General features: G+C 42.4%; 1 protein-coding gene across 2 annotated transcripts; it reads right to left on the minus strand.

Moving 5' to 3' along the window:
* Positions 1-1,742: 1,742 nt before the first annotated feature.
* On the minus strand, positions 1,743-23,565 carry COPS4 (COP9 signalosome subunit 4). Of its 2 annotated transcripts, XM_075998770.1 has the most exons (10): positions 23,386-23,562; positions 17,544-17,623; positions 15,877-16,028; positions 14,877-14,980; positions 12,396-12,549; positions 12,079-12,229; positions 7,769-7,939; positions 5,862-5,977; positions 4,798-4,882; positions 1,743-2,250 (listed from the first exon to the last, which is right to left on the minus strand). In XM_075998770.1, the coding sequence occupies exons 1-10, from the start codon at positions 23,457-23,459 to the stop codon at positions 2,117-2,119; spliced, it is 1,221 nt and encodes a 406-aa protein (XP_075854885.1). In that variant the 5' UTR covers positions 23,460-23,562; the 3' UTR covers positions 1,743-2,116. The 2 variants fall into 2 exon arrangements, with proteins under 2 accessions (XP_075854885.1, XP_075854886.1); XM_075998771.1 differs by lacking the exon at positions 4,798-4,882 and having other exon boundaries at positions 23,386-23,565.
* Between the last annotated feature and the right edge of the window lie 1,961 nt (positions 23,566-25,526).

A 25,526-nucleotide genomic window follows, 5' to 3' on the forward strand; every position in this document is an offset into this window, starting at 1 on the left:
GAGACTGTACATACGGTATCTCGTCCCATTTACCTGACCTTTGACAAAATAATTCCAGCTGTAAGATAATATAATCATTTAAGGTTCCACTCAATGGCCACTTCTCCTTGTACCCCAACACGTTGGCCAGGCATTATCAAAATGATACGTCGTTCTTTTCTCAGACAAAGGTCTGTGGCTGTGAGTTGACCATGCAGCCAAAATTCTTTCCAAGGGACTTTCAGATGGAACAGAAACAGAGCCTCCTACATTAAGACAAAACTCAGACCTGTAATACTAGCACTCTGGGAGGCCAAGGTGGGAGGATCGCTCAAGGTCAGGAGTTCGAGACCAGCCTGAGCAAGAGCGAGACCCCCATCTCTACTAAAAAAATAGAAAGAAATTAGCTGGACAACTAAAAATACACAGAAAAAACTAGCCGGGCATGGTGGCACATGCCTATGGTCCCAGCTACTCGGGAGGCTGAGGCAGGAGGATGGCTTGAGCCCAGGAGTTGGAGGTTGCTGTGAGCGAGGCTGACGCCACGGCACTTACTCTAGCCTGGGCGACAGAGTGAGACTCTGTCTCAAAAAAAAAAAAAAAAAAAGACAAAACTCAGAAAACAATCACACACAAACAACATAGGGAATTCCTAACACAAACAATCGAAAATGCCAAGCTCCGTCAATCAAATGGGAATACAAAGGGACAGACGCCATCCCAAATGGCACCACCTCCGGACCAATGCCCTGCCCCAGGGCTAGAAGGTCCCAAACCGTCCCCAAATGGGTGCAATTGAGGGTCTTGGCGTGCAGCACGCTGAGGAACTCACTCAGAGAAATGGCCGAGGGTGTCTGGATGTTTTTAGATCCGCTTCCTTCTGTCCAACAAGGTTCAGCTGGCCGTGAGCTGCATCTGACTCTGGGGAGGGAGAGAAAGCAGCTCCTCTGGGGTTAAACAGGCTCCGGCACCTGCCGGGGCGGTTCCTCCCTTTCTCCCCCCCGGAAAGACCACGTTTCTCCCAGCGGAGACCCACGGCTTGACCTGGGGCTGCTTCCTGCCTCTTCCAATTGTAGCTGGTGTCACGGGGTGCCATTCTGCAGGGGACAACGGGCCCACCAAGGGCCACCAAACCCTGTTACCGAAGCTTGGCACTTGTCCCCAAGGCCGCGTGAGAAGAACGAGGATTAAGTGGTTTGAGGAGAAGGAAAGAGAAGTTTGTTAATTTGCCAGCAAATGAGGAGGAGGCTGGCAGACTCCCGTCTTAAAGAACCAACGTCCTGCCTCTAGAAATACAGAAATACAGCGCTTTTAAAGGGGATGTGTTCAGATTCAGGCTATGGCTGCTCAGCTATGCTTGATGCTTCTGATTCATCCCATCTTCTGCTAAGACAATCGCTCATGCCTCTAGTGCCAGCTACTCGGGAGGCTGAGGCAGGAGGATCGCTTGAGCCCAGGAGTCTGAGGTTGCTGTGAGCGAGGCTGACACCACAGCACTCTAGCTCGGGCGACAGAGTGAGACTCTGTCTCAAAAAAAAAAAAAAAAAAGAAAGAAAGAAAGAAAATTTCCAAAAAGGACACTCCCCTGCCCACCTGCCCACTGGCCTGAAGCAGGGATGCTGGTTTTAATTCCCAAAAGGAGTGGGGGAGGTTTTAGACAGACAGAAAATATTTTCACCCTTTTTCAGGCCATTGCCCCTGTGGCATGCTGAATTGAAGGAAAAAAGGAACAAGCCATTCTACGCTAATTGAAAACAAAGTACTACTTTTATTTGGCTCATTTCTCCATTTATTAGAATAACCACGTTTGGAGAGGCACAAAGCACTTCAGTTTTACATGACTACAAAGTTATCACAAAATCCCAAACTTTTTAGCCACAGATTATGTCACCTACTTTGTTCAAAGGAAAAGCTTTCAAAACGTCTGAGTTAGCTTAATACACAGAGACCCTGAAGATATGGGAACTAGGTATTTTTAAATGCTTGTACTTTTTTCTGCTCTAAGGATGTCTTCTTTAAATGGAATCCAGCATAAAAGGGATTGAAATACATGATGCAAATGCTTTTGAGAGAGAGAGTGAAATTAATTTGCACAACATGGAGAAAGACGCAATGTGCACATAAGTTCCGCAAGGATTCACTGAGCCATCTGGGCTTCCATGGCTTGTGCTGTCCATTCTGGTGCTGTTTGACTAATTTTCTCCAAAAGGTTATTCACTTGGAAACAGAGTGACTGGATCTGCTTGTCCCACGTTGGTAGGGCTTCCCGGGCTACAGAAAAAAGAGAATAAACGTACAAAACTGCAATCACTCCTCTGTGCTCATAGCAAATGTGAGTGAAAAGATAAATAAGGTAGTATCAATTTTTTTTTAAAGTTTACTCCAAAAATCTTGGCTAATAAAATTAAGCTAATTAAGCAATAGTTAAGAAAGAGTACCCAAATCACTAGCCACAAAGTATAAAAACAAAACAAAAAGATACATGCGGATACACATTATTACTGGGTTCCCCCCCAAAATAAGACCTACCCGTAAAATAAGCCCTACAGGATGTCTAAGCATGTGGGCAATAGAAGCCCTACCCCGAAAACCAGCCCTAGTGGTGGGCGTGGCTATGAAAATCAGCCCTGGTGGTGGGCGTGGCTATGAAAAAAAATCAGTCCTGGTGATGGGCGTGGCTATGAAAATCAGCCCTGGTGGTGGGTGTGGCTATGAAAAATCAGCCCTGGTGATGGGCGTGGCTATGAAAATCAGCCCTGGTGGTGGGCGTGGCTATGAAAATCAGCCCTGGTGACGGGCGTGGCTGCGCAGCGCATCTGCACAACCCACGCGTGTCGTCGCGGAGCGGGAAAGAACAGGAGCAGCCCTTCTCATCCGCCCCGTGAGAGCTCTAGTGCTCGACAGGAGAGATCGGGGCCGGTGGCTCTAAAGGAAACAGAGTCGCAAGACATTCAGGGTGGGATTCGGGGTCTGGAGAGTGAGGATGACGTTCCAGAAGACGACGACTTCACTATGTTTGAATCAATATAGATGGTTGTACCGTGCTTAAACAAAATAACACATCTCCTGAAAATCGGCCCTAGGGTGTCTTCTGGAGGAAAAATAAATAGAAGACCCTGTTTCATTTTTGGGGAAACATGGTAGTAGTAGTGAAAACAAAATAAAACCAACCGTTACCCACAACTGCCACAGAAAAAGACAACTTCACTGAAGCTGGTTTTTTCACCACTAACATTTACTGATTTGTAGACACTGCCACCTCCTGGGGAAAGCAAGTCTATTCACGTATTCAAGGCTGTCTCTGACTTTGAAGGATAAATATTATAACATTTAAACAAACAAGTCATCTTGAATCCACCAGGTTTTTCTACATACCAGCAATATGAAGTTAGAAATTAAAAACTGAGGGGTATGTCTCATTCAAGGCAGCACCAAAATTTACAAAAAAAAGTGCACAGATTTAATGCACTTTTTTAATGACAAAAATCTATAAAATAACTTGAGTAGACACAAATTGCATTCCCAGGTGGAAAAACGCAATAATATAAAAATATCAGTTCTTCCTCCTTAATACATAACTTTGAGAAAACTCCAAAGACAACCCTTCTTTTTTCTATTTTGCTTTCTAACCAGGACAAAATGATTAAAGTTAATAAGAAAGAATTGATATTTGAGAATGGCCAAGGTAATTCTGAAAATGAAAAATGGTGGTGGAATTGCAGTATATCGATACAATGGAATACCATTCACCCTGAAAAAGGGGTTGAAATACTTACTGCAAGTCATAACATGAACGAACCCCCAAAATACTATTGAGTATTTTAAGTGAAATTATTATCATCTTGTTACAGATCAGTAGAACCAAAGAGAGTACAGAAATAGAGTCAAACATAGGAACCTAACATATGTCAAAGATCACAATTTTAACAGAAAGGGTGTTTTATTTAATAAATGATACTTGGTAGGGTGTAGTGGCTCACGCCTATAATCCTAGCACGCTAGGAGGCCAAGCCGGGAGGATCATTCAAGTTCAGGAGTTCGAAACCAGCCTGGGCCAGAAGAGCGAGACCCTGTCTCTACTAAAAATAGGAAGAAATTAGCTGCACAACTAAAAATACATACAAAAAATGAGCCGGGCATGGTGGCGCATGCCTGTAGTCCCAGCTACTCGGGAGGCTGAGGCAGGAGGATCACTTGAGCCCAGGAGTTGGCGGTTGCTGTGAGTGAGGCTGACGCCACGACACTCACTCCAGCCTGGGCAACACAGTGAGACTCTGTCTCAAAAAAAAAAAAAAAAAAAAGTAACTGAAATAATGGACCACGGAATCTAAGCTAAACAGGGAGAGAAGTAAACATAAAAAAGGGTCGCATGAGCTGGAAGAAAGCAGAAGAGTCAATTGACCAAAGGGTGTAAACTAGGTGGGAATAAGAAGCTGAGAAGGCATTAGACAGTGAGAAATTTAAGGGATCCACTGCCCAGTCTGCCTGCATTAGCGTAATGAGCTGCTGAACAGGAAATACAGCTGCCCTTGCTACGTGCCTGATACATGATACGCGGTCCCTAAATGTTTGATGAGTAAATGAATGAACTGGTAGCACAATTCAAGTTTCAAAGTTTTCTTTAACATAGAAAATGCGGCATTAAGTAGATTCATGAATATAACTTCTTAAAAATTACTTTAAATTATTTCTTTCGGAAATGCGTTCATTCCAGTAACAAGATTCTGGGTCAAAAGACATGGTTCAAGGTGTTTTAATCACAAATATAAAACAGTTCACTGGCATTTCATGATGACAGAAATGCACAAAACCTCTTACTTTCAAAATGAACTATTCCATCGATCTGGTCAATAAATCCATTCATACGTCCTTCTGTTATCATTTGAGATGCTATTTTTTCTGCCTATAAAAAAAAAAACAAAAAACTCTCAGAAACTTTAATTATATCTAACAGTTACTCACATAAGAGAACTGAAAGCTTTTGGTTTAAGTACCTACCACTAAGCTTTACATATGTGCTGATTTGCCATTCACTAGAAGAATAAATCTTGTAAACCTGGCTATTTCCCCAATTCTTTCTGAGTATAAGAAATATTAAGTATTTATAATATAAGAAATATAAGTATTCTGAGTATAATAATAATACTCATTATTTCTTATTTCATTATTTTAAGTTAATCGGGATCTGTTTTTCTTATAGAATTTTTACTTGAATATAACTTTTTCATCCATTTTCGCCTCTGCTCAAAATAAAATCAAACTAACAAATTTTCTACTCACCGGGTCCACACCTCAAAAGAATAAACTAGTGTTACTGCATTTCAATTTCCACAGTATTTATTACCCCATGAACTCTCTAAGAAAGTACTTTCTAATACTATTGTTGTACTAGTTTAATATTTAAATAATTTATTTCCATTTATTGAGGCTTTTTTTTTTTTGAGACAGAGTCTCACTTTGTTGCCCAGGCTAGAGTGAGGGCCGTGGCGTCAGCCTGGCTCACAGCAACCTCAATCTCCGGGGCTCAGCGATCCTACTGCCTCAGCCTCCCGAGTAGCTGGGACTACAGGCATGCGCCACCATGCCCGGCTAATTTTTTGTATATATATTTTTAGTTGGTCAATTAATTTATTTCTATTTTTGGTAGAGACGGGGTCTCACTCAGGCTGGTTTCGAACTCCTGACCTTGAGCAATCCGCCCGCCTCGGCCTCCCAAAGTGCTAGGATTACAGGCGTGAGCCACCACGCCCGGCCTACTGAGGCTTTTTATGTGTAATTTTTGTGGTAGTTGCTAACATTTATCAATTATATATTTTATTTTCTCATTATTCCCTAGTTTTGTCTCTTAACTTCCTTTCTATATATTGGAATCAAGAAAATACCTTAGCTGCGGGGATTTCTAGGAGAGCTCCAAGTTCTTCAAAGGTAATATTATTATATAATTTGCTTGCAGACAACAAATTGTGTTCAATAACAGCTCTGTCCAAGATGCTGGAACCTTAAATAAACATAAATAAGATAGTTGTAAGTTTGAAACTAGTTTTACACTCTAAAAAGACACTTTCTTTATCCTGAACACTTCTAGGCATGTAGTAACTTAAAATCATCATCATTATTTCTCTGACTAAAATTTTTAAAGTACTGGGCAACACAGTGAGACCTCACTTTTATAATTAAAAAAAAAAAAGCCGGGCGAGGTGGCTCACGCCTGTCATCCTAGCACTCTGGGAGGCCGAGGCAGGAGGATTGCTCCAGGTCAGGAGTTCAGCCTGAACAAGAGCGAGACCCCGTCTCTACTATAAAGAGAAAGAAATTAATTGGCCAACTACTATATATAGAAAAAATGATCCGGGCATGGTGGCGCATGCCTATAGTCCCAGCTATTCGGGAGGCTGAGGCAGGAGGATCGCTGAGCCCAGGAGTCTGAGGTTGCTGTGAGCGAGGCTGACGCCACGGCACTCACTCTAGCCCGGGCAACAAAGTGAGACTCTGTCTAAAAAAAAAAAAAAAAAAAAAATTAGCCAGGCGTGGTAGCACATGCCTGTAGTTCTAGCTACTCATGGCGCTGAGAAGGAGGATTACCTGAGCTCAGGAGTTTGAGGCTGCAGTGAGCCAGGATTGTGCCACTGCACTCTAGCCTAAGCAGCAGACTGAGAACCTGTCTCTAAAAACAATTTTTTTTCAAGTAACCAAAATGCCTTATTTGGCTAATATGCAATTAAATAAAAATAACATAATTAGAAAATGAGCAAATGGTAAGTAATTATTAAATAGGTAAATGGATTTAACCCTTTGGGTTTGGGGTTTCGCTTTTTTTTTTTTGAGACAGAGTCTCACTTTTTTCCTGATGATCTACATAAAGAATATTGTATGGGAAAAAGAATATTTCCTTTATAGAAACATGAGAATCAACTCAATTGCTTCTTAAAGTGCAATTAAATAAAAGAAATTCAATAGTAGGTCAATACATCCCTTCACAATGGTCTGGCTTAACTCAGGGCAGTAAGCTTGCATGAAGTGCACATCTTTTAGCTAGCCCCCACGTTAATGACTCTCTCTGCAGCTAAACTCATCTGCATTTTTATCTTGATCTTTTCCATGTTTCTGATGTCCTACATCTATAGTTTTATTATCGTGTGTGTCATCATTACAAGCTTCTTTAAAACTTTCTCTAGACAAATGGACATAAAATAATTAATGTTATGAACAAGCAACTATTAAAAACTTCTTTCCTGGCAAACACAGTCTGACTCAAGCAAATACACCCCCGAACTAGGAAACACGACACCAAGTTCTATTCTTGTGGGCAACACTTTACCCTGAGTAACCTTGGGGCAAGCAACTATGCCAAATTCTGATGCACCTAAAATAAGACGGGGTTAGAATCACGCTATTCCAGTCTGAAGCTTGGGACGGAATTAGATCAGGTCAGATCAGGATTAGCTGCATCAGGATTGATTTTACTTATCGACGGTTTGAGTTGTTTAAAAACCAGGCATTATAATAAGCATAGCCTATAATTTTTCTGCTCTTACAGTTTGCAAAAAACAAAAACGCATCATTTCACAAAATGCTTTAACGATAAGGCTATTTTTACACTGGAAGCCCATGTTTGTGTAGGATGCTCGTCTTCAGTCGATATAATGTCCCTCCTCTTTTTATCAGGAAGTGGGCTATACAGAAATGTAAAAGGATGGCGAGAGGCTTCTAATTCGATATGGCGTCTGCTAGTCCGCACCAGAGGAAGGCAAACGTCTACCACCGCGCGCCCGCGAGACACGGTCGTTACCGTCAGCCGTGGTCGCCTTCTGGTGTGGCATCAGCATGGCGGCGAACTCCTGCAGCTGGTTCCCTCGGATGATCCTGTCCAGGTACATTTTCTCCAGGATCCCGTACGCGGCGAGCTGCTGGCACCTCTCGTCCTTAAAGAGAGTGGCCAGCATCCGAGAACGCTGCTGTCCTGAGAGAGACAGATGAACAGCAAACATTTCTACGGTGCTCCTTCATTAAAGATGATCCATCTACGGCCTGGAGCCGCGGCTCACGCCTGTCATCCCATCCCGGCACTCTGGGAGGCCAAGGTGGGAGGATCAGCTGGAGGTCAGGAGTTCGAGACCAGCCTGAGCAAGAAGAGCGAGACCCCGTCTCTACTATAAATAGAAAGAAATTAATCGGCCAACTAAAAATATATATTAGAAAAAATGAGCCGGGCATGGTGGTGCATGCCTGTAGCTGCTCGGGAGGCTGAGGCAGGAGGATCGCTTGAGCCCAGGAGTCTGAGGTTGCTGTGAGCGAGGCTGACGCCACGGCACTCTAGCCCGGGCAACAAAAAAAAAATACATAAAATAAAAAATAATCCATCTAAAGACCCCGCTTTTGCCTGCTAAAATATACTGTCCATACTCATGATTCACAGTGGTTACAGTCGATAAAATTGCTGCCAACACTGAATTAGCAAATACACAACTGCTCCTCCTATGGGAAATACCCCTAGGCGTTAATAAGTGCCGTGGGCTTCTGGTCACAACATTTTTGTCAGCCAATCAATCTATAGCCTTGTTTTATGTGTGCGCCCATTTAAAGAGATCTTATTTAATATATCCTTGGACTCATTAACATTGAACTCCTGACCAACGCTCTAACTCACACCTGAATGAAGGTTATCTCACACACAAATTTTCTCTGCAAGGCACTTAAGAACACTAGACAGCACTTTCAGCACGCTGGGTGGGGGCCGTTTTAAAAAGCAAAATCACCGATGAAAGCACAAAAGTGTGAAAAACATGATAGTAAATAGACCACGAAAAGGACACTTGTTTGTAGTGTAAGAGCTGAAAACAACAGCAGAGCATCAACTTATTCAGCCAGAGCTGAAAATGTATGCTCTGGGTCCAGTTTTTTGCCACTCTGCACAAGTCTACAAATGACTGTGAAAACACGGTAAGTATTGGCTTTGGGGTCACGAATAAATTTTTAGCAAGTAGGTAAGTTCACAAACATGGAATCCACAGATAAGGAGGATCAAATGTATATTCATGTGCTAAGACCTAGATAGAAACCAAAAGGTTATAAGTGGTTAAAAGTACAGGTAAATTTCTATTTTCTTTCTCTTCCTTACTTGTACTTCATAATAAATGAAATGCAAATTAAAATTAAAGTGAGATACTATTTTTCATCTACCAGATCAACAGAGATCAAGAAATTTGGTAGGGGCGAGGGGGGCATGGGCAATATAGGTAACCTTAACACTTGTACCCCAATGATATGCTAAAATAAAAAATTAAATTAAATTAAAAAAAAAATTTGGTAATACCTGTGTGACGAATCAGGCACTTATGAACATTTTTGTCTGGAGTGTAAGATTACAGGGCAATGTATAATTTCTATCAACAGTTTAAAAGTATGTACCTTCATTCTACTTCAAGTTCTCCCCAAATAAAAAAAAAAAAAAAAAAAAAAAAAAAAGTATGTACCTTTGGATCCAGAAATTTAGTCTATACATATACTCATATATGTGCACAATCACTACAGTGTTGTCTGTAATTGACTAAATAAATTATGGTAAAGCCAAACAAAAGAAAATCAAAAAGAATGAGTCATATGTACTAACATGTAAAGATCACTAAGATATCCAAGATCAAGGTGCTAGCAAAAAAGGAAAAGAAACAAGATAGAAAAAAAATTTTATAAAAATTTGAAAAAAAAAAAAAAAAAAAAGATCACTAAGATGTATATACTTAACACGAAGGCCAGGCATGGTGGCTCACGCCTGTAATCCTAGCTCTCTGGGAGGCTGAGGCAGGAGGATCACTTAAGCTCAGGAGTTCGAAACCAGCCTGAGCAAGAATGAGACCCCATCTCTATTAAAAAAAAATAGAAATTAGCTGGACAACTAAAAACATATAGAAAAAATTAGCAGGGCATGGTGGCGCATGCCTGTAGTCCCAGCTGCTTAGGAGGTTGAGGCAGGAGGATCGCTTGAGCCCAGGAGTTTGAGGTTGCTGTGAGCGAGGCTGACGCCACGGCACTCACTCTAGCCCAGGTAACAGAGCAAGACTCTGTCTCAAAAAAAAAAAAAAAAAAGAAAAAAGAAAAAAGCAAGTAGCAAAAGTGTGTATATCATGCTACCATTTAGGTATAAAGAACATGTTTATAGTGAAGGAAATATATGAAACCAGTAATAGTTGTTTAGAAAATGAAGCAGTAACACGCTTATGTACTGCCTTTTCAGTAACAAAAAGGAAATTACCACTTTATAATGAATGAAATGTGTAGTCTGAACATGTCATTAGGCTCTCAACTAAAGATTCCAGAATGATTTTTAAAAAGTCAAGGTTTAGAATTAGCATTTCCTCTTAATGCCCTTTCCACTTTATAAACTGAGTGACTTTACATGCTATAATTTAGTAGAAAGAACAAAGACTGGTTTGTTATATTTATTGAAGAAAAAGATGAATGCCAGGTCTAACACTGAGGCTTGAAGGTTAAATAAAAATAAACACACACACACAAAAATTCCAAAAACAGTACATTAACCCTTTGCACTTGGCTTGCTTTTTTCTCGATTCCTTTATTCTACTCGGGATTTAATTTTTTAAATACCCCAGATTTGGCCGGGCGCGGTGGCTCACGCCTGTCATCCCAGCTCTCTGGGAGGCCGAGGCGGGCGGATTGCTCAAGGTCAGGAGTTCAAAACCAGCCTGAGCAAGAGCAAGACCCCGTCTCTACTATAAATAGAAAGAAATTAATTGGCCAACTGATATGTATATAAAAAAAAAATTAGCCGGGCGTGGTGGCGCATGCCTGTAGTCCCAGCTACTCGGGAGGCTGAGGCAGAACGATCGCTCTAGCCCAGGAGTCTGAGGTTGCTGTGAGCTAGGCTGATGCCACGGCACTCACTCTAGCCTGGGCAACAAAGCGAGACTCTGTCTAAAAAAAAAAAAAATACCCTAGATTTTACAAAGCGTGGCAGTAGACTAAAAAGCTGGAGTTTCTTTTCATACAAACTTATTTATTTGAATTTTTTTATATTTCAAATTATTGATACATTCAAAGAGTAATTTTAATCTCTATAATTTTTCATGGTGTGATATTTTTTGAAACATTCACCCCCATGAAGACCTGGTTTACATTCACATGTTTCACGAATATAAATTGTCTCTCTTCTTCCTCCTTTGATTTTGCTGTTAGAACAAACAACACAATCTTTGTGGTTTTTGTTAGGGTGAGGTGTGAATACATGGAGCTTTCCATCCAAACGTTGCTCTAAGTTAGTGGATAATAATCTACCCCTGGAAGTTAGTGTGCCGTCTCTGAATTCTCCAACACGATCATGTACTAGTTTCCCAATAAATTTCACATGTGTTATCGGTTGTTCATTTTTTTCTCTTTTGGCATTCTTTGTACAATATATAGGAATGTACAACACTGACCTCGAGCCCCCAGAAAAACAATGTGCACCACCATTTTAGAGTCAAAAAGCTCAAAAAGGCATGATGCAACGACTCATGCCCTGCACCCTGCTACTCAAGACTGCTGCCTACGGAAAAGAGAAGCTTAGGTGGTGGCACCAGTTGAGACGGCATTTACAGTTTACTTGTCCTTTCATGCTAATGGAAACAAGAAGATACTGGAAAAAAAGACAAAAATCCCCCTCCCCCCGCGGTGAAGCTACGTGTTGAGTGTGGCTCCACACGTGAGCTGCTACCGATGCCAGCCGTGTCAAGTCACACTCGACATCCGAGTGCAAAGGGTTAATTACCATTCCATCAATCTCTAGATTTTAATTTTTGTTTCCTTCTGTGTAATTCTCACTTCATTTAACATCTATACCTTCATTGAAATTTTAGGAAAATTGAACTTTATATTATCTCTCTTAAGTATTCCTAACACACACAGGTAACAGACTGATACATGCATATTAAATTACTTTGACAATTTTATTGCCATTTTTAACTGTTTAAATGCTTAAACTAAATTCACCACAATTGTATTAAAAAGCCATTCCTCTGAAGAATAGTTCCTTGCTAAGTTTTCCATTAGTAACCAACCTGAAGTCACTAAGATAACTGTTTATTGAAGCATAAATTATGTGTTTACCTGCAGATGCTAAGATGGTACAGTGCAAAGCATGTTTTAAGGCCTCTAGTCTTTCACTTTCATGGACTATTGTCTTGTAAGAGAGCTCATTGTACCTTTGTGCAGCTTCAATGAATTTTCTTCTATAATCAAGAACGCGTGCATAGCATACCTGTAAAGGGAAAATGTTGCAGTTAGGAGAACAAATAAAAAGAAAGAGAGAGAGAGAGAGAGAACAAATTTCTAATAGTTAAGAGCATTTATCTGATGTTCTGGAACATCTTAGGATGGTACAATTCTCTAATGCAAAATTAATTCCAGATCAGCTCAGCTGTTACCTTATAATGTATCTGCAATTGTTCATTGGTTGACTCATTCTGAAGCAGTGATGCTCGATTTATGTAAGCCTCTGCCTGGACCGGGTCATCGTCCTCCAGGTAGAGCCTGGCAATCTTCAGGTAAGTCTCCAGCTTATAATCTACGTTGTACTGTCTAGGACGTAACAGGAAAACACACAATGACACAATTTTTTTTTCTTTCTATTTACAGTAGAGACAGGGTCTCGCTCTTTCTCAGTCTGGTCTTGAACTCCTGACCTTGAGCGATCCGCCCGCCTCGGCCTCCCAGAGTGCTAGGGTTACAGGCGTGAGCCACCGCGCCCGGCCTGACACAATGTTTTATCAAGAAAATTTGTAGGAATGATAGAAAATATGGCTATTTTCCCCCATGTATATATATATATATATATAGTTAAAAAGGAATCAAACTTGTCTACATTATACCATAGAAAAACTAAAAAATAAGTTTTCTTGAAGTTTTATTATTTTTAACACTATTTTGATCACATTATATCTTAGCTACTTCTAATCCTCAGATAATCTCAGGTAAGCTAAAGATCTTAAGAGAGCCACTGCGCAGTTCAGGGCCGTATCACGTACCAGTAGTGGGACTATATGCCAGCACAACCTTCCTAGAAAACGATTTGGCAATACCATCTGCAACAATCCTTTGAGTCCTTTAAAATGCATATATCCTTAACCCATTATACGTTTTTTTTTTTTTTTTTGAGACAGAGTCTCACTGTGTTGCCCAGGCTAGAGTGCCGTGGTGTCAGCCTCACTCACAGCAACCTCAACCTCCAGGGCTCAAGCAATCCTCCTGCCTCAGCCTCCCGAGTAGCTGGGACTATAGGCATGCGCCACCATGCCTGACTAATTTTTTTCTATATATATATTAGTTGGCCAATTAATTTCTTTCTTTTTACAGTAGAGACGGGGTCTCGCTCTTGCTCAGGCTAGTTTCGAACTCCTGACCTCAAGCAATCCGCCCGCCTCGGTCTCCCAGAGTGCTAGGATTAGAGGCGTGAGCCACTGTGCCCAGCCAACCCATTATACTTTATCTCATGAAAACAAATCCTGAAAAGATAGTAAGGGATGTGCCCACATATGTATGTACAAGAATATTCATTTGTCAAGTTATTTACAAATATCTATACTAAGAAAAAAAATTGGAAATCACCTATTATGATATTTATGGTAATCAAGCTACAGTGCATAAAAATGGTAGAATACTACACAGTACAGTTATAATCATTACTATGTGATAATTCATCATGTATTTTTGCTAAGTGAAAAAACTGGATAAAACAGTGTTGTAAAACACCATGAAAATGTATTTCTATATGCACATATCAAAATAGTAATAGCAATTATCTATGGGTAGTGAGATTACAGGTGGTTTTCCTTTTCTTTTTTTTTGACACAGAGTCTCTCCTTGTTGCCCAGACTAGAGTGCTGTCCCATCAGCCTAGCTCACAGCAACCTCAATCTCCTGGCTCCTGGGCTCAAGCGATCCTTCTGCCTCACCCTCCCGAGCAGCTGGGACTACAGGCATGCGCCACCATGCCCGGCTAATTAATTTTTTCTATATATTTTTAGTTGGCCAATTAACTTCTTTCTATTTTTAGTAGAGACGGGGTCTCGCTCTGGCTCAGGCTGGTCTCCAACTCCTGACCTCGAGCGATCCTCCCGCCTCGGCCTCCCAGAGAGCTGGGATGACAGGCGTGAGCCACTGTACCCGGCCCCTTTTACCCCATTTCTTTGCTCCCTTTCTTGAAAATTCCCCACACTGGTCTTGAACTCCTGAGCTCAAGCAATCCTCCCGCCTAGGCCTTCCAGAGTGCTAGGATTGCAGGTGTGAGCCATCAAACTCGGCCTCTTCCTTGCTGTTATTAAGAAAACACTTCGAACCTGTTCTCATTTAGGGCCTTCACACTAGCCATCCCCTCTAAGAGTATGTAGTGATATTCTTCCTCTCATAGCTCTTTCAAGTCTTTGAGAAAGTGACATCAGGGCCACTCCACCACTCCAGTCACCCTATTTAAGGATACATGCGGCAGGTTGCAGTGGCTCACGCCTGTAATCCTAGCACTCTGGGAGGCTGAGGTAGGCGGATTGCTTGAGGTCAGGAGTTCGAAACTCTCGTTCAGCCTGAGGCTGAGGCAGGAGGATCGCTTGAACCCAGGAGTTGGAGGTTGCTGTGAGCGAGGCTGACGCCACGGCACTCACTCTAGCCTGGGCAACAAAGCGAGACTCTGTCTCAGAAAAAGAAAAAAGAAAAGAAGGGTACATGCAACCTGTCTCCACTTTGCCCCTTTGCTTTTCTCCATAGCATTTATCATCTTCTAACATACTATAAAATGTATGTGTTTTATTTGTTAAATTGCTTGCCTGTTTCCTATACTAGAATGTAAGCAAAAATACAAGTGAACAATTTATATATCCTATACATAGTCATCCGATAGCCACTATTTACTATACTTTTGTCCTGTTTCCAAAGGAATTCCCACCAACACTTGGGCTGCATTTCTCCAGTCTTCTTCTTTCTCATATATGGATGCAAGATGCTGTCTTATGGAAGCAACCTGGAATAGGAGATACACATGTTAAATTATTTCAGCTAGACATTAGTAACTAAAATAAGTAGATAAGTTAATCTATTATGGCAATTCAGCATATTAAGCTGGCAAGTCAATGTTAAAAGTTTACCTAGACCACCACATTTTTCTATGAATTTTATGTTCATAGAATATCAAAGTAGTGAACTGAAACCACATTTCTGCAATGTGGATGATGGCAATATTGCAGTTTAAATGTTAAATTTTGCTTTTAAGTTACTGTATACATGATGCTAGAGTTTTCCTGTGTGTTCGGACTATTTTTACCAATTTTTTTTTCTTTTCTTTGAGATAGAGTCCCACTTTGTTGCCCAGGCTAGAGTGAGTGCCATGGCATCAGCCTAGCTCACAGCAACCTCCAACTCCTGGGCTCAAGCGATCCTCCTGCCTCAGCCCCTCGAGTAGCTGGGACTATAGGCAAGTGCCACCATGCCTGGCTAACTTTTTCTATATATTTTTAGTTGGCCAATTAATTTATTTCTATTTTTAGTAGAGACGGGGTCTCGCTCTTGCTCAGGCTGGTCTCGAACTCCTGACCTTGAGCAACCCGCCCACCTTGGCCTCCCAGAGTGCTAGGATTATAGACATGAGCCACCTTGCCCGGCCTATTTTTACCAATTTTTAAAAAGTTTTCTAAAGAGTAACATTTGGGTCATAAAATCAGACCTTAATCTATGAGCAAGTGTCAGCTGGAGTTGCAGAACCCTAACATTGACTTGATTTTGCAGTGCAAAATGCCGTCTGGCACATTGTTTTGTCAGACATGAAATCGAACGGTTATCTCCTTTAAGGATTGGATGACGCCTGACTCTCAAAATCAATGCTATTTCAAGTTCAAAGACCACTGCCCCTCGGATTTTTACCTGCTCCTCGAATGAAATGACTCTAGGCTGGATCTTCTCCAAGGTGAAATGGTAGGTCTCTTTGGCTGTGCTGTCGGGCAGGTTAGGGAGATGCGTGCAGAAGTCGGTGAGCAGCTGTCTGGAGATCACAAGACTGACATTCTCGTTCACCACTTGTTGGAAAAAATGAGAGATGAGAAAACAGGAGTGACGTGAATGCTTTCATTAAGCAATCAATCTTTACCTGGAATTAATACTAAAAACGATCTATACTGGTGCAGCCTTCAATGCATTATTCGTTTTTCATCATTTCATTTTTCTTTTTTTTTGAGACAGAGTCTCGCTTTGTTGCCCAGGCTAGAGAGAGTGCCGTGGCGTCAGCCTAGCTCACAGCAACCTCAAACTCCTGGGCTCAAGCGATCCTCCTGCCTCAGCCTCCTTCCGAGTAGCTGGGACTACAGGCACGTGCCACCATGCCCGGCTCATTTTTTCTATATATATTAGTTGGCCAATTAATTTCTTTCTATTTATAATAGAGACGGGGGTCTTGCTCTTGCTCAGGCTGGTTTCGAACTCCTGACCTTGAGCAATCCGCCCGCCTCGGCCTCCCAGAGTGGTAGGATGACAGGCATGAGCCACCGAGCCCAGTCTCATTTACATTTTTCTACAAAAAGAAAAAGGAAAATTAGCCGGGCATGGTGGCGCATGCCTGTAGTCCCAGCTACTGGGGAGGCTGAGGCAGGAGGATCGCTTGAGCCCAGGAGTTTGAGATGTCAGTGAACTCTGATGACACCACTGTACTCTAGCCTGGGTGACACAGTGAGACCCTGTCTGAAAAAAGGAAAGGAAGAAAGAAAGATAGGAAAGAAAGAAAAGAAAGGGAAAAAAAAGGAAGGGAAGGAAGGGAGGGAGTTAGGAAGGAAAGAAAAGTCATTTAATCCTGAGACTCATCTTAAGGGATGCCCGTATGTATGTTGTCTGGTCACAGGGCTATAAAAAGGAGTCTATGTGAGAGATAATGTGGGTAAAAACACACACTGTAAACTGCAAAGCACTATCAGGTATCATTAATATTGTTAACTCACTATAAATTCCAGCCTCAATTTTGGGTAGTTTTCAAGAGACTTTGATATGTTTTAAGTCAGGGTGTAGGGAAATGCGTCTCAAAGAATGCAAATTTCTAGTTCTCACTTCAAAAGGAATGTTCTTAACATTAATAACAGCTTACACTTAACGCAGCACTCATTATATGCCAGATACTATTCTAAGCACTAATTATTAGGTGCATTAACTCATTTAATCTCCCGATGATTCTACAGGGTAAGTATCATATTCCCATTTTATAGAGGAGGAAGAGGCGGCACAAAGATGTTAAATAACTTACCCAGGATCACAGAGCTCATAAAATACCATGCCAGGATTGGCATTCAAATTATTCTCTTTATCATTACGCTCTATTGTCTCTCATCAGCGACTGTAACAGTAACTACACCAAACCTTAATTGGGATTCCAATTCTGAAGACAATTTATCAAAAATTGAGTTGTAAATAGTTTACATTCTAAAATCAATCAATCGATCTCCATGCGTATTTAACACTGATAATCTGACATAAAACAAAGGCTTGAGAAGGCTTTAAAGTCCTATCTTAGTAATGCAAGGCAAACACAGAATTTCCATTTCACTTACTTGCTTCCACAAAAGCTTTCAAAGCTTCTAGTTGCTCTGCTCCGGATAACTGAATAGCTTTTTCCAAGATCTGACGATACCTAAAACAATATCAAATGAAAAGGATGCTCAGAGGGCACTGTATTTTCAAATGCAGGCTTGGAGGTTTATTCATTCATTTCTAACTTTGATGTGTATTTATTCATTTCTGTTCACCCTGGCTTCTTTAACAGTGTTCTAGTTTGTGGTTTTCTTTACAGTACACCACAGTTTTATCTGTTTGTTTGGGATTTTTCTTTTTCATTTTTTTTTTTTTTTTTGAGACTGGGTCTTGCTTTGTTGCTCAGGCTAGAGAGTGCAGTGGCTTCATACCTTGCTGTAACCTCAAACTTCTGGGCTCAAGCCATCCTCCTGCCTTGGCCTCCTGAGTAGCTGGGACTATAGGTGAGCTAATTTTTTTATTTTTTTGTAGAGACAGGGGTCTTGCCATTGCCCAAGCTGGGCTCCATCTCAGCCTTCCAAAGTGCTTGGATTACAGGTGTGAGCTACTGTGCCCAGCCTTTTTAAGTTTTTGGTCCATCACAAGAAATACTAAATCTACAATTCTAAGGTGCCATTTCTTCTAGTTTTCAGTACAGTATACCAGAATTTTTTTAAAAATTTCAAGCCCATCAAAAGGAAGAGTGAATCTATGACTCCAAATTACTCAATCTAAGGTGCCATTTTTTTCTCAAAAATTTTAGTTATGAATTTAAACTAAAAAGCCAATTTCCTCTCAAATGCCTTAAAAGGTAAGCTATATTTCCTTCAACTGTGTATTACACAGGCATTATTTAAGATGACCCAGGCTGGGCGCGGTGGCTCACGCCTGTAATCCTAGCACTCTGGGAGGCCGAGGAGGGCGGATTGCTCAAGGTCAGGAGTTTGAAACCAGCCTGAGCAACAGCGAGACCCCGTCTCTACTATAAATAGAAAGAAATTAATTGGCCAAGTAATATATATAGAAAAAATCAGCCGGGCATGGTGGCGCATGCCTGTAGTCCCAGCTACTCAGGAGGCTGAGGCAGGAGGATCGCTTGAGCCCAGGAGTTTGAGGTTGCTGTGAGTGAGGCAGATGCCACAGCACTCACTCTAGCCTGGGCAACAAAGTGAAAGACTCTGTCTCAAAAAAAAAAAAAAAAAAAAAAAAGAGATGACCCCGAACCTTTTCCTCTTGTGGACCTAATGAATCCTAGAGTCACCAACAATAGGATAATGTTGACTAGGCAATGAAAGCAAACATTAGAGATTGTATGTTAATCTGTACAAAATAAACTCCACCAAGCCAAACACACTGATAGAACATCCTTTATGCTGTCAGACAGTACCTATTTATTCCTTATTTGCATTCAGTTCTAACAACCGTTCTTCCTAATATCCATGACCACGTAAGATTCAAATGAGCATTTTAAAACGCATAGGAGGCCGGGCGCAGTGGCTCACACCTGTAATCCTAGCACTCTGGGAGGCCGAGGTGGGCGGATTGCTCAAGGTCAGGAGTTCGAAACCAGCCTGAGCAAGAGTGAGACCCCGTCTCTACTATAAATATAGAAAGAAATTAATTGGCCAACTGATATATATAGAAAAAAAAAACTAGCCGGGCCTGGTGGCGCATGCCTGTAGTCCCAGCTACTCGGGAGGCTGAGGCAGGAGGATGGCTTGAGCCCAGGAGTCTGAGGTTGCTGTGAGGTTGCTGTGAGGCTGATGCCATGGCACTCACTCTAGCCTGTGCAACAAAGGGAGACTCTGTCTCAAAAAAATAAAAAATAAATAAAATAAAATAAAATAAAATGCATAGGAGAAATGCTAAAAACAGGAACAATGACGCTTATTAGGCAATGGCAAATTCCTTCCTAAAACACAAGCTCCACGAGGACAGAGATTTTTGTCTGTTTTGTTCACTGCTATACACCCAGTGCCTCAAACAGTACTTGCCACATCATAAGAATGCAAATATACAACAGTATTGGTAACATTTTATTTTTTGAACTGAGTGGTGAGTACATGAGTGTTACACTATTCTTTATAGGTTTTGTCTTAATCATAATACTTTTTTAAAAACACTAGTGAAATGCATTTTACAAACTTAATGGCTTTGCAATTATTCAGAAAGTAATCCAGAATATAGTCAAAAACAAATTTATAAAAACAGAACTCATTCAGATTTACAACTCATATTTCATAGGGCACATCCTCAAGCTACCATTCAGCACTTACTGACTCTCTATACAAAATTCTCACTATCTTGCTTTGTCTGATTTCTCAAAACTGTAATAAATCAAACTGAATTTAAGAAAGCAAGTATATTGGCTGGGCGAGGTGGCTCACGCCTGTAATCCTAGCACTCCAGGAGGCTGCAGCAGGTGGATCGCTCAAGGTCAGAAGTTCGAAACCAGCCTGAGCAAGAGCGAGACCCGTCTCTACTAAACACAGAAAAAAATTAGTGGAGCGTCACAGCACACATCTGTAATCCCAGCTACTCAGGAGGCTGTGGCAGGAGGATCACTTGAGCTCAGGAGTTTGAGGTTGCAGGGAGCTATAATGATGCCACTGCACTCTAGCCCGGGTGAAACAGCAAGATTCTGTCTCAAAAAAAAGAAAAAAGAAAGCTCCAGCTAAACTACTGAGACACTGCATACTGTGTTTCCCCGAAAATAAGACTTACCCATACAATAAGCCCTAGCAGGATGTCTAAGCATTTGGTCAATAGAAGCCCTACCCCGAAAATCAGCCCTAGTGACGGGTGTGGCTATGCAGCGCATCTGCACAACCCATGCATTTCGTTGCAGAGGGAAAGAAGACAAGCAGTCCTTCTCTTCTGCCCTGTGAGAGCTCTGTTGCTAGACAGAAGAGACTGGGGCCAATGGTTCTAAAGGAAATAGAGTCGTAAGAAATTCAGGATGGAATTTGGGGTTTGGAGAGTTATGATGATGTTCCAGAAGAAGACGACTTCACTGTATTTGAAGCAATGTAGATGGTTGTACCATGCTGAAAAAAAATAACACATCCCCTGCAAATAAGCCCTAGGGTGTCTTCCTGAGGAAAACTAAATATAAGACCCTGTCTTATTTTCGGGGAAACACGGTACATGGAGAGAGACCCAGACAACAGCCAGATATTACATGTGAGTCCAGCCCCAGCTGAATTGTTCACGAGTGAGCCCAGACCAGCAAAACAGCCTAGTCAACCCCCAGAATCCTGAGAAATAATAGTCGTTTTACACTGCTGAGTTCTTGGTTTATTACACAGAAAGACACCTGCAACATCCTATAAAATAAATACTACTATTCATCTCCAGTTCATAGCTGAGGAAGTAAATATTTAGCTGAAGTTTCAGAATTCTACAAATGCTTGAAAAGTTCCCTCTCCTCTGACAACTAATGCACTTATTTCTCTTCAACAAAGTAAAAAGCAAAGCAACATGGGGAAAAATATAAGCCAGTTTTACTTTCATCCATATTGATAAAAATTACATGCAAAAAGGATTTGACCCATGAAGATATATTCAACCTATTTTCAACTCATGGAATAAGCCAGCTATGTATTTATTTACTGCTTAATAACAGTAACAACAACAATCTTACAGCATTTGCTATGTGTCAGGTACTGTTCTAAGGGATGTAAGTGTGATAAATATGTGTGCACACACACACTCATTTTGTCCTCAGTTAACTCAGGCAAGAATAAGTCCTCTTGCCGGGCGCGGTGGCTCACGCCTGTAATCCTAGCTCTCTGGGAGGCCGAGGCAGGTGGATCGTTTGAGCTCAGGAGTTCGAAACCAGCCTGAGGAAGAGCGAGACCCCGTCTCTACTCTTCTTTCTAAATAGAAAGAAATTAATTGGCCAACTAATATACATATATATATATATATATATATATATATATATATATATAGAAAAAAATGAGCCGGGCATGGTGGCGCATGCCTGTAGTCCCAGCTACTCGGGAGGCTGAGGCAGGAGGATCACTTGAGCCCAGGAGTTTGAGGTTGCTGTGAGCGAGGCTGATGCCACGGCACTCACTCTAGCCTGGGCAACAAGGTGACTCTGTCTCAAAAAAAAAAAAAAAAAGAATAAGTCCTCTTAGTATCTCCCTTTTCCTGAGTGGGAAAATGCAGCACAAAGTAGTCATGCCCAGAATATATAGCTAAATTTCCGACTAAGAAAAGTAGACAATTAAAAAGTACCTTTACCAACAAAGAAATGACAGCGAAGCCTACCTAAAACCCAGGAGTTCAATGTCCTGGTTAGAGCAGGTGTTTCTTTATTAATATAGATCAAAGTGATCTCAGCTGTCAGGCTGCAAACACTAGTATCAACCTGAGAGGCACACTTTAAACAGAAAGCATGTGCCTTAACAGAAAACAACAGTGCTGTGAAATCTACGACGAGAAAATGAACCATATCGACAGATCTAGCTACCTACTTATGATTAACACTGCTGGCCAGGCTCGGTGGCTCATGCCTGTCATCCTAGCTCTCTGGGAGGCCGAGGCGGGAAGATCGCTGGAGATCAGAAGTTCGAAACCAGGATGAGCAAGAGCGAGACCCTGTCTCTACTAAAAATACAGAGGTCGGGCGCAGTGGCTCATGCCTGTAATCCTAGCACTCTGGAGGCCGAGGCAGGCGGATTGCCCGAGGTCAGGAGTTCAAAACCAGCCTGAGTAAGAGCGAGACCCTGTCTCTACTATAAGTAGAAAGAAATTAATTGGCCAACTAATATATACAGGAAAAATTAGCCGGGCGTGGTGGCACATGCCTGTAGTCCCAGCTACTCGGGAGGCTGAGGCAGCAGGACTGCCTGAGCCCAGGAGTCTGAGGTTGCTGTGAGCTAGGCTGACACCATGGCCCTCACTTTAGCCTGGGCAACAAAGCAAGACTCTGTCTCAAAAAATAAATAAATAAATAAAAATAGAGAGAAATCAATTGGCCAACTAAAAAAATATAGAAAAAGTTAGCTGGGCATGGTGGTGCATGCCTGTAGGTAGTCCCAGCTACTCGGGAGGCTGAGGCAGGAGGATGGCTTGAGCCCAGGAGTTTGAGGTTGATGCCAGGGCAACAGTGAGACTCTGTCTCCAAAAAGAAAAAAAAAAACAAAAACAAAAAACACTGCTGAACAACTTCTTGCAGGGCAAGCACACTGTCACCGATTTTAACTTGGAGGGGACCTAACCATGCTACCCCAACGTCGACACAATTCCTCAACGATCCAGACTCCTGCAAACGCCACACTGCTCTCAGACACCCCGACCCGAGATATCGAGGGCATTTTCCGCCTGGGTGCCCATTTTCAGAGTTGGTGGCAGGGAGAAACGCCCAAACCACAAGGGCCTGCAGGACCCGGCCCGAGGGGCTCCACACGGCAGGACAGCAGCCGCACCTCCCTCCTCCTCGGGCCGCCGTCAGCCGCAAGAAGCCACGTCCCCGGAACAGGCCGCATCGAGGCCCCAGAAGACCAATGTCCCTCGGCCAAAAAGGAGGGAGGCACAGGTGCAAAGGGAGAAGCCAGGTTTGCCCAGCGGTGGCAAGAGGGGAGCCAGGGAAGGATGCCAAGGCCAGGACGGGCATCTCTCACGGCGCGCCCCCAGAATCCCGGGGGTGGCCAGGAAGGATGCTACGGAGGACTGAAGAAGCTGACAGTCCCCGAGGGTCTCCGGCCTCGAGGTCCCCGCAGTTTTCCGGGGCTCCCGGCCTCTGAGACCCGAGGCCCGCCCCCTCCGTGCTCAGGCCCCGCTCCCCGCCTCACGCGCGAGAGCCCGAGGAGGTCACCGCAAAGGCTCGCCTCCCACACCTGCACACTCCCGCGGCCCCTGGGAGACACTCACTTGCCCGCCAGGTCTTTGTGAGAGCCGCTCGAGTTCATGAGCTGGGCCAGGTCCTGTCGCACGGCCGCCGCCATCTTTCCTCCAGCTCAGCCGCGGCCGCCGAGCCTCGGGCAGCCAAGCCGGAAAGGAAACGAGCGCGGTCCTCCAGCGCGCGCCCAGAGGGAACCCCGAGCTGCCACAGAGCGGCGCCTGTTGCAGGCCAGAGCGCCGGGTGTGGGAGCCTGAGCTTAGCACCGCCCCCCACACCCCCCGGCGTTGAGGGACGCACAGCTCCACCCCTCCAGGCTGGAGCCCGCCAAGGCTTCTCCCACTGGCTCGCGCCTCGCACGCTCCGACTTCGGATTGGCTGGCGAACTCCACCTGTGCAACCGCCCTAAGTGCCCGGTGTGTGAAAGCGACGGCGTGTTCACTACGTTCCGTGTCTCCTGTCTGTGGTTTACCGTTCTTTAAGGCAGTGCTTCAAACTACCTGTGCTAAAAGAACGAGTTGTTTTCTGTCCCGAACTAGATATGGCTATGAAAAAGACAGAGAAAAAAAGAAAATTATCTAAAATTTTTTATTAAAAAAATAGAAAAAAAAAGAGAACGAATTGTTTTTATTTCCAGTTCACCACTGACCGATGGTTTTAAAAATTACAATAAAAATATCCTCATTCCCCCACCCACTCTGCACCCTTTGGTTGATCATACATTCCAATTTGTTCAAGACAATGGCAATTTCCACCTGTCGTCCTGGAGTATTGATGAATAACACCCCGTTTCACTCTAGAAACGGTTCCATTTGAATGACAAATTTATGGTCGCCCTACCTTTATAGTGATTACATTCATTGCTCGTGTATTATAGAATTTCTGCAAATACAAGCAAATAAATGTACATTTTCTCTCCTTTTTCTTGCTTTCACAAGAAGTGACACACCGTATCATTGTTATACCTTGAGTTTTATTTCACTTCTTCTGGTGCTGTGGTTTGAATATTTGTACCCTCCAAGATTCATGTTGAAATGTAACTCCCAATGTAGTCAGTATTAAGAGGTGGGGATTTTAAGAGGTGAGGGTGTGAGGGCTCAGCTCTCATGAATGGATTAACCCATTCATGGATTCATGGGTTAATGGATTCATGGGTTATCATGGGAGGGGAACTGGTGGCTTTATAAGAAGAGGGAAAAGGCCAAGGGGAAGGATTGCTTGAGTTAAGGAGTTGGAGAGGAACCTGAGCAAGAGCAAGACCCCCATTTGCATGAATATACACATTGGGACCATACACCCATAAATTTCTGGGCTGGGCATGGTGGCTCACACCTGTAATCCTAGCACTCTAGGAGGCCAAGGCGGGAGAATTGCTTGAGCCCAGGAGTTTGAGGTTGCTGTGAGCCATGCTGATGCCACGGCACTCTAGCCCGGGCAGGAGAGTGAGATTCTTGTCTCAAAAAAAAAAAAAAAAAGAAGAGGAAAAGACCTGAATGAGCATGTTAGGATGTTCAACCCCTCGCCATGGGATGCTCTCTGCCATCTCCTGTCATCTCCTCCTCTATCTCCTCTGTATAGAGTCCCTGCCGGCAAGAAGACTCACACCAGGTGCAACACTTGGACCTTGGACTTTTCAACCTCCAGAAGTATAAGAAATAAATTCCTTTTCTTTATAATCTATCCAGTTTCAGGTATTCTGTTATAAGCAACAGAAGACAGATCAAGACACCCAAAGATCTTACCATATAAATCTAGTCTTAAACAGTCATTCTTTTTAGAGCTGGAGGGTATTGCATAGTGAACATAATTTATTTAATCCTTATAGAACACTTTTGTTTCCTTTTCTTTTTTTTCTCAATCTCTTTTTTCTTTTTTTCCCCGTTTAAAAAGTTTGATAGAACACTTATTTTTAATTAATCAATCAATGCTGCCTTTTACATAGATCATTTTATACATATACAGACAAAACGTATTACCAGAACTGAATCAAAAAGTAGACATAAAATTTTGATAGATATTGCCAAATTATACTTTATCTTCCTTTTTTTTTTTTCTTTTTTGATAAGTCTAAGTTTTGCTAACCAAATTATACTTTATAGGGATGTTATCATGAGTAGGTTTTTTTATCTTAAATCACCATTTTTGGAATAAATCCTACTTTGTCATGGTGTGA

This window comes from Microcebus murinus, chromosome 29 (assembly GCF_040939455.1).
Source record: "Microcebus murinus isolate Inina chromosome 29, M.murinus_Inina_mat1.0, whole genome shotgun sequence".
NCBI lineage: Eukaryota > Metazoa > Chordata > Mammalia > Primates > Cheirogaleidae > Microcebus > Microcebus murinus.